Source organism: Diplotaxodon limnothrissa, linkage group LG1, assembly GCF_057381915.1.
Source record: "Diplotaxodon limnothrissa isolate DT_005_m linkage group LG1, D_limnothrissa_male_GT1.1, whole genome shotgun sequence".
Taxonomy (NCBI): domain Eukaryota; kingdom Metazoa; phylum Chordata; class Actinopteri; order Cichliformes; family Cichlidae; genus Diplotaxodon; species Diplotaxodon limnothrissa.
In genome coordinates this window covers 35,942,006-35,953,807 of record NC_140596.1, presented here as the reverse complement: position 1 = coordinate 35,953,807, position 11,802 = coordinate 35,942,006, and the positions used below count along the sequence as shown (strand labels likewise).

Genomic DNA, 11,802 nt, shown 5'->3' with positions numbered 1-11,802 from the left:
ACCACCAAACTCAACAATGCATTTTTTTTTGTTAACTTGACTGTTAATTAAATCCCTAAACGTGATGCTACATTGTCTTTGACCAAATATTATTCTATGAATCACTTTTAAATGATTATGTTGCAAGGTTTAAAACATTTGTTCCTCCACTTGCTTCATTTCACGTGAATGTTAAACCTTGCTCCACTCTCCCTCCCTTCTGTGCAGCCCTTAATCTGCTGCGTTTAGTTATTAGCTGGACTGGAATGTGTTGGGGTTCTTGGGCCAAGCTGTCCTGACACGTTGCAGCAGCACCAACAGACTGCTGACTGGAGCTGGACCAGGAGGAGTCCTCTGGATCCTTATTTGTCCTGCTTCACCTGTATGACTTGATTAAACAGCTGCAATGAATCAGAGCAAAGAGGGAGTTGAGCCTTTTCAATATTCCTATTATGACTATTCAGACTGGTACTCAAACAACGCAGAGCCTACAAAACCACCCAAAGAGTGAGTATAAAAAAGTTGAGTCAAAGGTGTCAAATGGGGCCATAAGCATTGATTATTTTCACAGGTTGGGTCCTGGTACATCAACAAGGTCAGAAAAGTGCTGAGATGTGGTGGTTTGATTTGTTTTAGGCTTACTTTGCACATTTTTTAATGATGGTTTTATTCCTTATTTTCTTTTTGTCGCAGAGTTATTTTACCATGTGACCCGACAGCAGATGACAAGCTCTTCCATATATGCATATTATCGATATCAGTAAGTATACTTGGACCTGACTACTCTCTTAAGGGCGGGGGGTTGTTTTGTTGGGTTACTGCAGATAAATTGGGGTCACTTAAAATACAGCATAATATCAAACTTGTTGAACACATTAGCACTCTCCATCACCATATTCCAAACACCAAAAGAGGGAATAATTTAGAAGAATGATGTTCTTCTTAATCCAGTACAGATCCACAGACGTGGAGAATCAATATTACAGTGCACTGACGTTGTTCTGGTTGTACATGGTGACACAACACCTTACTCAAGTCACTGAGTGTTGCTTTTTTTTCTTTAACTTATCACCATCTAAGTTATGATCATATGGGAAATAATGCTAATAATGCATTAATTTATCGGACCTATAGGCTACTGTAGTAGCACAATGAAATGTAGTATTTATAGCTTTGCTTCATTAATGTATAACTGCAAATTGTTGTTGTGTTAGGCTAAAATAAGTCCCTTTATAATTTAAAAGGTGTCTAAGGAGATGCAGCTTTAAAAAGTAAAGTATTATATATTACTCTTTACTTTTCTTATAAGTAATGCAATGCAATTAATTACTTTCTTTGTGATTCATTACTTAGTAATTCATTAGTAATTCATTACACTACTCATTAAAATGCAATAAAAAATAAGAGGATGCATATCCACTCCTCAAAGGCTGTATCACCCCACAAGCTTTTTTCCTCCTGCACAAGAACTGAAATTGGCTGATTGTGGCGCGAATCAGAATCAGAATCAGAATCAGAATCTGAATACTTTAATAAGTGCACAGAAAAAAAACATTTGTTAGATGTTTTTTTTTAATCCACCTGTGTGCAGATGACTGAAGAACGCAGTTTATAACACAAGCAGTGGCAAAATTTAAACTGTAATGAAATGACTGAATTTAGTTCAGTAACATGCTACATTACTGTGTTGCTGAAAATGTAGTGTGACTACAGTAATGTGTTACTTTTTAATCTGTTACACCCAACACTGCTTGTTTCTACAGTAAGGCAGAATGAACAAGAGAAACACTGATAACTTTGTAGTTTCTTGGGAATGCATGGCTTAAGCAGTTTATAGCAATTATAGACTGTATAAAAGAGTGGACATTGTCACCAATGTAATCCGCTAGTCATCTTAGTCTTAAGATAGCTTTTTGCAAACAAACATAACAAGCAGGGGTCAGCTCTGACTCACAAGCCAAGAAATTTTTATGTAGTATCAGATAAAATTATAGATTTGAATGTCTGCTGCCAACACAGCTTGAACATTTAAACTATTCTCCTTTTAAGTGGAACATAAGAGGATGAGAGAGGTTCATTTCCCAGTACATCCTTTGGTGCATTTTCCAGGAATCCGTCAGTTGTCTTTGCTCCCAAAGGATATGCCATTTAGGGACTTTTACTGTCATTTAGCCTTCAACCAATTACGAATGAACACAACTGACTCAGTCATAAAAATCCCCTCTACTGTGTATAGAATGGACACGACCCAATTTCATTGTACGGTAAACAATCTGAAAAACTATTAGAGGTGGGTCATGAAATATGTTTTCTACCAAACAAGGTTATTTATTTGAGGTTCTTCTGACTTATAGGTCAGTTCCTGACATATCTACAGTGCTGTGTTATTTTGGAAAGTTGAAGTTTTAATGAGCTCCTGGAGCTGGCAAAGGCTCTGATAAACACAATCAAATACAACTTAGCCCTGAAAGATAGGGGGCACAGTAAAGCCTTATCATTTAGTGACACGACAGCATATTAAGAATAACGTTTGCAGTTCACCATTTGTACCTGAAACGAATGTCATAATCCTGTCTTAATCAGATTGTCCTATCATTTCAAGGAAGCATTCGATTACACTTGTTTACAAGTGTGTTACAAACAGTCTTTTTTTATGAATCTGCCAACATTTTGGGGCAGCTTTTGACAAAAGGAAACTTTTTAGAACAAGCTAGCCTAAAATTACGTTTCCAGCATGTAATGTAAAAAAACTATACTACTTTACTATATTAGTATATAATGACAATCACTGATGTGGCATTAACTGTATGACGCGTAACGGAAGATCTAAAATTTTGTCCTTCCATCTAGCTGGTGATCATGTTAATCCTGGCAGGTCTCACCAGGAAAAATAAATTCTGCCAGGGTTTCGCAAGAGGATCCTCAAGCATCTTCAGGTAAATTTGGTAAATACAAATTTAACTGCACATTTGTCTCATGTTATCTGAGCCTCCCTGTGTGATCTCACAGTCCAGCCAACTTCCTGGATCAGACTCAGAAAAAAGGAGTGGTTATGGCTGTTTTTGGACTGGTGTTCAGCAAGCTGGCAATGCTAGTGATCACCCCAGACCCTCTGCCTTTCTCCAAAGATACTCCAGCAGATAATAAAGGTAGACATCTGAATGCTTGTTTGTTCTTTAGTTGCAATGAAGATTGTAATTGCTTCAGTTATATGGTGGTTTGATTATCATGCCAGTCAGTGGTTTTTGAACATACACTGCCTTTATTATTATCCCTTTATTATTAAAAATCAGATTATTCACGTGGAGGATTCTAGAGAGTCCTTGTTTTTCCATTTTGTCTATACTGATTAGATTAGAGGTTTCATTTTAGGAACTGATATGCCCTGTCTTTTTTTGGGTCCTTTTTTTCCAGAGTACATGAAGATAATCGCCATATTTTATTACCCAATCCTGTATTATCCTCTGTTGGTATGTGGAACTCTGCAGCGCAAAGCAGGTTATGTGTTTGGGACACTGCTCTCCTTCACTCACTTTGGAGTCCTGGTGTGGCAGAAATTTGACTGTCCAAAGACTCCAGAGGTAAAATACCAACAAAAAAATACTGATGTATAATGTTTAAGGGAAACAAATGAATTTCATATCTGAGAAGAATACTTTCTTTAAAAGTTTATGTTGCCCTTCTGTTTTCAACGTCAGACTTGGTATAAAAAAATCCTACACAGATTTCAAATATCTGCTGAATTTAAAGACATTTGTTGCTATGCAACCTCATGGTAGATTTTGAGGTGCATGAACAAGCTACTGTGGCAACAACTCAACCAATCCCAAAGATTTTCCTTTCCATGTTTCACTTTCATGACATGCTTGTACAGTGTTGATCTTGCTTCTAGTTGTAGCAGACATAAGCTAGTCTAGTTAAAAAGTTTGAAAACAGTGCAAAAGCTGGAAGAAATAAAACCCAAACAAGATGGGAACAGCCAAGTCTGGTTATAGTTGTTTAACTTTTGTGATTTGTCATTAAGTAAGTCCTTTAGTAACTGATAATTTTATATAATTTTGGGTTTGTATAAAATACATCACGTTACAATTGAAGGAACTGATACTTTAAAGGACAGCATATTTTATTTGTTTACAGATCTATAAATACTATGCTCTACTCGCAAGTCTGCCTCAGCTGGCCTGCCTTGCATATCTCTGCATTCAGTTCCCTTTGCTGTTTGTGAAAGGACCAAAGACGGACGAGGTGAGAAAAGTCAGAATACACAAACATTCTAAATTTCAACATTCTAAAAATGTATGATATTTATCTCTGGCTGTGGCTGGTGCACACGAATAAGTACGTAACATAGTTCAATTATGTAAAACAGAACTGTGATTACAATGAGCAGCTTGTGCAGAAAAAGAACAGGTTTAACCCTGTGTCCTTCAGCAGATTATGACGGGAGAGGTGACATTTTCCCACCTTCAAATATATTAATCCAAGACTTATACTTCAAAAGCAGATTAAATCCCCAACAAACACTAATTGGTAACATTGAAATTACAGAGTTATGAAGGAAATTAAACTTGTAGTTATGTTCTGAAATACTGACACCTTAAAATGTTTTTGCTCACAGGACCTTGACAGTAGCTACTACACCAACTATGTGAAGTTACTTCTCAAGAAAAAGTCCTCAACTGCCAGGTGAGCAGAGATTAAAGAGTGATTTATTTTATTAGACTCAGAGTGGTGACACAAAAAAAAACATGATAGAGGTCGGGATCATATTTCAATGAAGACGACAAAATTTATAATGAAAGCTTGCTCATTGGCAGTTTTGCTGCTGACTTTAATGTGTTCAGTTCCAGTTCCATTAACTGTGCCATTACAGTGAGCTAGCAGCTTACTTTGTTGCAGTGTGATCATTTTCTGACTTCTCAGTTTCAGAATGTAATATGTGACAAAGGCCTGATAATGTTTGTAGGTTTATTTTTAATCGATATTTATAGAGTAGTATTTGCTAAAGATTTTCCTTTCAGAATATTCTTTTCTTTCTACATTGTATTAGCTGACTGTCACTGGTTCAGAGCCCAGGCTCCACAAGTTATAAGCTAAAATAATCGCTCTTTTGGAGTAACTTCAAAAATGAGATTAGTGGAGTCTAGCATTTGATATTAAATCAACTGATCATTTGCTTCTCTGGCTTCATGCAAATCAAATTAATTGCACTTTCAAGCCACATGCCAAAATTATTATTTTTTGTCTGTTTTTTAAAAGTGAGATTTCTACTGGCTTCAACTGTGTAATGGTGTATAATCCTTTAAACCCACAAATATGTTGAAATTTACCACATTTCTCACCACATGTATGCATGATTTTCATTCAAAGTAAAAGCATTTTAAAACTGTGGATTACCTATATTTGCTTGCACCTTCAAAGGTGATAAAATTAGGATAGTTAAAACAACCAAATTCACCTTAAAAATCCAGGTTACTGTTAAGACTGATAGGAAGAAGAGGAAGAACAAAGTTATTTTCAAAACAAGGTACAAAGAGTTTACGTGCAATTAAAGAAGTATGAGTGAAGTTTATTATATAAAGACAGGCCAAAAGCAAGTGACAGTTTTTAAAAAATAAAGAAAATGCTGAATTAAAAAAGATGAAGTGTTATCTTTGTTTATCTTCAACAGGCCATTGAACAATTAAGGTGCTTACAGAAGGTTTACTGTATATTTCGGGGGATAAACCTCTATAACCGAAATGATCATTGCAAAATGGGATTTGGATATTTATTCAGCTTTACCTGACGATCAGTCTGACTGTGTAATTCTGAATCAGCTCAAGTTTGTTTTCTTTGTCTTTGTTGTGTGAGCAAAAAAAATGAGAACAGTGGATTAATCTAATCAAAATCAAAGGTAGTATTTTCTAAATTATTTTATAGACAAGGTTTTTTAATTTTGAGAACTGTAATATGCATAAATAAACAATTACGTTAATATCCTTGTTGAAATTTTAATTATTTAAAGATATTTTTTAAGCATTTATTAAATAAATACTTACTGGAAGAGTGAGATGTGAACCAAAATAGGAGGAAATATAGTACTACAGTGTTGCAATGGAGCTTGTGGCCTTGAATTGTTACTGTAGAAAATGTTTGGTTACTAGCGTAACCCAGATTCTCTGAAAACCAAGGGGGATATGAGAGATTATTCTGATTCTGATTATCTGATGGATCATACCGGAGGGCTCTTCCCATAGTGAGGTACTGGGGGAGGCTTGAAAAGGAACTTGCAATTCAGTTGCAGATATCAGCAATACATAAGTAAATAAGTTAAATAAATTAAATATAAATCGCATTCATGTAGTTTGCAGCTCTCACGACTTGTTCTCTTGTAGTTTGTCAGCATCTGACAAACCAGCGCTTGCAGAGAGAATTCTGGAGGTGATTAAGGGTTACATTTATATTCCTGAAAAAGGTGAGTGTTCTCATACAGATATATTTTTTATGTAACGCTGACTTAACTTCTTCTGCATATCTGACATATTGGAAATGCTGCAGTAACCTACTTGATCATTTTTCCTTTCAGTGTTTCGTTTTCCACTGAAGCTGGCGGTATCATCTTTTGTTACCTGTGTGGCTATACACCATGTGAGCTTAAATAAGCCAATAATACCTTTACCTATTTTAAAATGTCATACCATCTTGGTTCATTTGTTTTACATTCACCATTGCCTGTTTCACCCTACAGACCGCACTCTTGATAGTTGTCCTGGTGGTGCCCACTCTCCACATTGTTCGTGCTGGTATTGATGAAAATATCGCCTTCTTGTTACTGGGTTTTGGGATTGTGTTATCAGATGACAGGATGGAGGTTGTTAGAATTGTAACTTTTTACACATGGCTGCTGGAAGGTATGTGGGTCTGTTTGCTGTCCCTGTAACAAAATACCAAAGTATTTTTGTTTTAAAGTAAGACTAATTTGTTTTTTCTTTTGCATCATTTGCTTGTTAGTATGCTACCTCTGTGCGATGACCCTGTCTTGCTTGGTCAGCCTTATTATGCTCATGAGGTCCATGGTTCTCCACAGGTATGTGCAGTAAATCCTCAGAGACTGGAGGCATTGGTTAAAGGAAACTCTATTTTCTCCATGAAAAGTTTACTTATTCTGAATACTGATTATAGTCTAACCCCAATATTGCCAGACTTCTCATTGTTGCCTGATGATAAGTATTTCAACTTTGTTACTTATTTTTCTCTAGATTTTTCTCAGACAGGCCTTCCTGTCTGAACCTGATGTGTCACTGGCTTAATGTGTTTCAGATCAAACCTAAGAGGACTGTATAAGGGAGACATTTACAAGCTTTGCAACAACCAGAAAACCATGCATCCATCTAGAACAGGTGTTGTCTGTTGGATGGGCTTGACGGGATACCAGGCTGCAATCGTCAGCCTTGGTAAAGCTTGAATAAACTGCATCACTGACTTTAGTTTTAAGAATAATGCTGGAAAATACCACATCATGAAAAGAAAAAAAAAAAACCCTTTTGACTTGTCCTTTTAATAGGGATTGTCTCTCAAAAAGTTTTTTGTCCGAAGAAAAGAACTACAACTAAAAAAGACAGGCTGTTGATCTGGATGGCATGTTCCCTTATTACCATGAATGCACTCATTGTAGTTTACTAAAGTACTAACTATGTAGTAATCCAGCTTTGCAAATGCTTGTGAGTGATGCTTAATAAAACCTGTAGTGCTGGCCATTTAAAAAAGGCTTAAGGGGTTAAGGAAAAAAAATACTTTTAGAAATGATTTTAATATTCAAAGTGGCCTGTTTCTGTGTTAACTCTGCAGGAATGGCTATCCAGACCATTGTGTTTTTCATCTGCTTCTTGTTCCTGGTGTTTTTGATCATTATCCCAGTGTTTTACGGCCGTAACATCATTGTCTTTGAAATTGCAGGAAAGGCATGGTGAGTCAGCAACAATTCATATAGCTCTTTCCTTTTTTCTCTTTTCATGAATCAATGATTCAAAACACTTTCATTTTCCACCTTTGTGATGTCTCAGGCCGGCCTGGGTCACACTGATACTGGTGACAGGGCTTCAGCATGTGACTGCTAAGTTTGCTTTCATCAAACAAAAAGCCGGCACAAGAGACCTGAACAACAGGTGTGTTTGTTTAGTCCTACTCATTTGTTGGAATGCAGTTTAATTAGGTTTTGTTTATTACTTAGACATTTCAATTACTAGTTGTAATTTTATTTTTGTTCGATACTAATAAAAATGCAATGCAATTCTGAGGATGAAACTGTTTAATTATTAGTAACACGTGTCAGTTATTTAGTTTAGCTCTTTTACAGCATAAATGATGTCTTTAAATTACAAAGAACTGAATAAATAAATAAATGGTTTTCCAACTATTAGTACTGAAGGCTTTGTATCTGTATCGTCAAAAAATACTAAAGAAGTAGATTAAGTAGATTACAACATGAATACTTTCTCACTGGGATTCAACTTGTTAATTAGAGACATGCAACTACTTCTGAGGACACTGGGGTCTTTGTTTTGTGGGAGAGGGGGCCTCAGAGAGTTTCTGTTGAGTAGTTTTAGCTTTAGGCTGAAAACTGATTCAAAAACATCCATTTAATACAAAGACATTATTTAATTTATATAGATTGTTAAAGAATAATGAGTGGTTTTATTTAATTTTGTACTGAGGCATAAAGTTGGAGAACAAAGAACAAATCTAGCTGAAAGGGTTGAGATTTCTTGAGTTTTAAGACCTATTATGGTCCAATCTCAAATACCATTTCCCACAATGCAACTCAGAATCCTTTATTTGTTGTTGTTGTTTATTTGTTATTACTTCATTTAAAAATGTGAAGCCTCCACTCATCAGAGGTCAGCACTTTCAGGGTCACAAGCTCTGTCACAGGCTTTGTATTGCTAATGTAATTAACTTCATGTTTACACTCAGTTTTTTCTCACAGTCTCCTCCATGATGCTTTTCAGAGAGAGTCTGTTCCTCCTGACGTACCTGCTGTTCCTAATCAACACCGTGGTGGGGCTGGTTGTTGCCATATGGAGAATAGTAATAACAGCTTTGTACAACATCATCCATCTTGGTCGTATTGATGTCAGTCTGCTGCATCGCACAGCAGAGTCCTATGACCCAGGTACGATTCATTCAATTTGTCTAGAACAATGGAATCCTGGAGTATTGAGGAATAGGCTATATAGACCTTTGTGAACACATCCTTTATGTACAGTAACACTGTTACTAATTTTAATCATCTTGCATGACTTGATGATAATAACAAAAGTATGCAATTGCATTTTTCAGATAGTCTGATTTAAATTCTACTCTGTGACCTTTAACTCTATTTAGCCTACTGCTACTACACACACTTCCTGAAGGTGGAGGTCAGTCAGTCGCACCCGGTGATGAAGGCTTTCTGTGGGCTGCTGCTGGACATGATGGTTGGGGGCGGGAGAGCTGGACAGAAAATACAAGATGCAGAGGAAGGTAGAAATCCTAAACTGGAAACACATAAAGACAAACATCCTCTCTCTCACACACACACACACACACGCAAACACAGTCCAGCTTTTGTGCCACTACATTTAAAACATATTGAACATTAAGTATTTAATAAGAATGTAATAATAGTGCTTTATGAAAAAAAATGCGTTGTGGGCAGGAGAGGGAGTTGTTGTAATACCTAGAATGATCACAATTGGAAAAAATTAAGCAGTGCTGACTTATTCTTTTAATACAGCCGTGGTTTAACTTCTGAAGGCCACAATGTGTTACTCTCAACATGTCAAGCTCAGCTCTACACTGTCCAGCTTAATTATCCTCACTGTCAGGAAGAGCTTTTACCGTAGACTCAGCTAATTGCTACTGCTAATGCTGTGGTCCAATCATAATATGTTTATTATTTAGCATTTCTGCTTATTATGCTGCCATGCTGAAATCTGCATCCTGGCAATCCTCACTTTATGATTATTACTACTGCATGTTGCAATTGTGTAACATTGTTAGTATAAATGATAAAAAATTTAGCTTACAGGAAAGAGCAACATTTATCACTTTAGAATGGCATGCCAAAATTAGCACAGGACCATTGTGTTTTCATTAAATCCACTTTTCTCTATATTATATTATAAGTTGCTGACTCTCAGATGAATATGCTTGTAATGACAAATATCAAAATGGATATTTAGTTGTGTAGCTTTTACTGACTACAATTTCTAAACCCACAGAGCTGCCAAATACAGAAGGCTTTGAGTGTTTCTCCACAATGTGTTCTTTTCAGTGACACACACATGAAGCATGCTTATGCTGTTATATGGGGTTGTAACAATTTCTTAGCCACTGTTTTCAAAATACGTCATGCATACATTGATACATGACACTAAGCATATTCAGCCCCTTGGTTTGCTGTCTCGTTCTGCCCTCAGCCTGCTCCTCCTTCATGCTTTCAGGAATTCAGGAGAATAAGCCAAGCAAGGCGAACAGCAGTCAAAGGATTCGCTCTCGCTGGCAGCTGATGTACACATTGGTTAACAACCCCTCCCTGCTGGGCTCCAGGAAGCATTTTCAGACTCTGCAGAACTCGGAGAACGTCCTGAATGGCACCCCCAACCGAACCTCCAAAAAGGGCAGCAAGATGGAGGCCAGCAAGCTGGGCGCAGAGCCAGCAGAGCCCACTGAGACCCCTGAAAGCCAAGAAAAAACTGAATGAGTTTGAGTTGGCAATATATTTCAAAATTGTACTGGGTGTAATCTGCATTAAACAAACCTGCAAGTGCTAAATATAACTACTGCAATCAACCGCTTTGCTTCAGAGATCTTTTAGCATTTAACTTATGTAAATAGTTGTCTAAATTATTCTGTTTATTTCTCTTAGGTTAGCTTTAGGCAACAAAAACATTACATTAAGATCGCATCCAGAAAGCACAAAAGTACAGAATATGTACTTAAACAGAAGTACAGATACTAGTGTTAAAAAATACTCCAGTGAAAGCTGAAGTATGGATTCAACTTCTATACTAAAGTAAAAAAGTACCGGCTCTGAAATGAACTCAAAGTAATAAAAGTAGCTCTTTGGAGAGTGTTTCTACTACCTATTTTTGTGCAAAGTTAACTGAACTCTGTGCTGTATTAATGTAATGATAAAATAATATCAGTAGAGGGAACAAAAAACATGTTTCAGTCTCATTTTTAATTCTAATAAATGTATTCAGCTTGAATCGATTATGAGAAGAGAAAAAGAAGGAAATAAAATAAAATAGCTCTTTTTTTTGTTGCTTACATTGCCGAGGCTGATTTTGCCTCTAAAAATGAGTACAGTCAGGGGTTAAAGTGAGATTCAGCAGGTGCAGGAAACCTAAAATCAGTTCTAATGGCTCAGAGTGGGGAAAAGAAAAGCATCACACATGAAATTAAATAACACAGTTAGGGTTAGTCTACCTCAGTTTTTGTTGCAGCTTGTTTCACAATATGAAAAAAACGTGTAACATGTACAGACCCAATATCTGATTTAGAATAAAATAGACCTTTATTGTCATGTACAATAAAAGTATAGAAATTATAATTTAAAAACATGAAGACATCATGTAAGCTTTAAACTTCTGGTTTATCAAATCCTAATGAGGAAATAGCTGTAGTCCTTATTTCTCTTCTTCCTCTCCTGTCCTGTCTTTCTTATCTCCATCTCTGAATGAATTTAGCTCTCTGACTTTTCTCTCCCTGTGAAATAAGCAGTAGCAGCAGACAAACTGCGCACAAACAGTGTTTTTGATGATGCTTGCTGTGCTGATAAAAATGTTGTATGTGAAA

General features: G+C 36.4%; 1 protein-coding gene across 1 annotated transcript; it reads left to right on the top strand.

The window, feature by feature from the left end:
* The first annotated feature begins 385 nt into the window (after nt 1-385).
* On the top strand, nt 386-10,705 carry LOC146640117 (receptor for retinol uptake stra6-like). The gene is made up of 17 exons (XM_085357851.1): nt 386-486; nt 673-739; nt 2,830-2,915; nt 2,989-3,128; nt 3,394-3,560; nt 4,117-4,224; nt 4,598-4,665; nt 6,357-6,436; nt 6,548-6,609; nt 6,710-6,872; nt 6,973-7,048; nt 7,282-7,415; nt 7,810-7,927; nt 8,025-8,126; nt 8,970-9,133; nt 9,346-9,483; nt 10,422-10,705. The coding sequence occupies exons 1-17, from the start codon at nt 386-388 to the stop codon at nt 10,703-10,705; spliced, it is 2,058 nt and encodes a 685-aa protein (XP_085213977.1).
* Nucleotides 10,706-11,802: the final 1,097 nt, after the last annotated feature.

Excerpts from the sequence above, each read along its gene's own strand:
- LOC146640117 (XM_085357851.1), top strand. The coding sequence starts at position 386 with ATGAATCAGAGCAAAGAGGGAGTTGAGCCTTTTCAATATTCCTATTAT. Across the intron at positions 4,666-6,356 it reads AAAAAGTCCTCAACTGCCAG|TTTGTCAGCATCTGACAAAC; the intron begins GTGAGCAGAGAT and ends GTTCTCTTGTAG. Across the intron at positions 6,873-6,972 it reads TTACACATGGCTGCTGGAAG|TATGCTACCTCTGTGCGATG; the intron begins GTATGTGGGTCT and ends TTTGCTTGTTAG.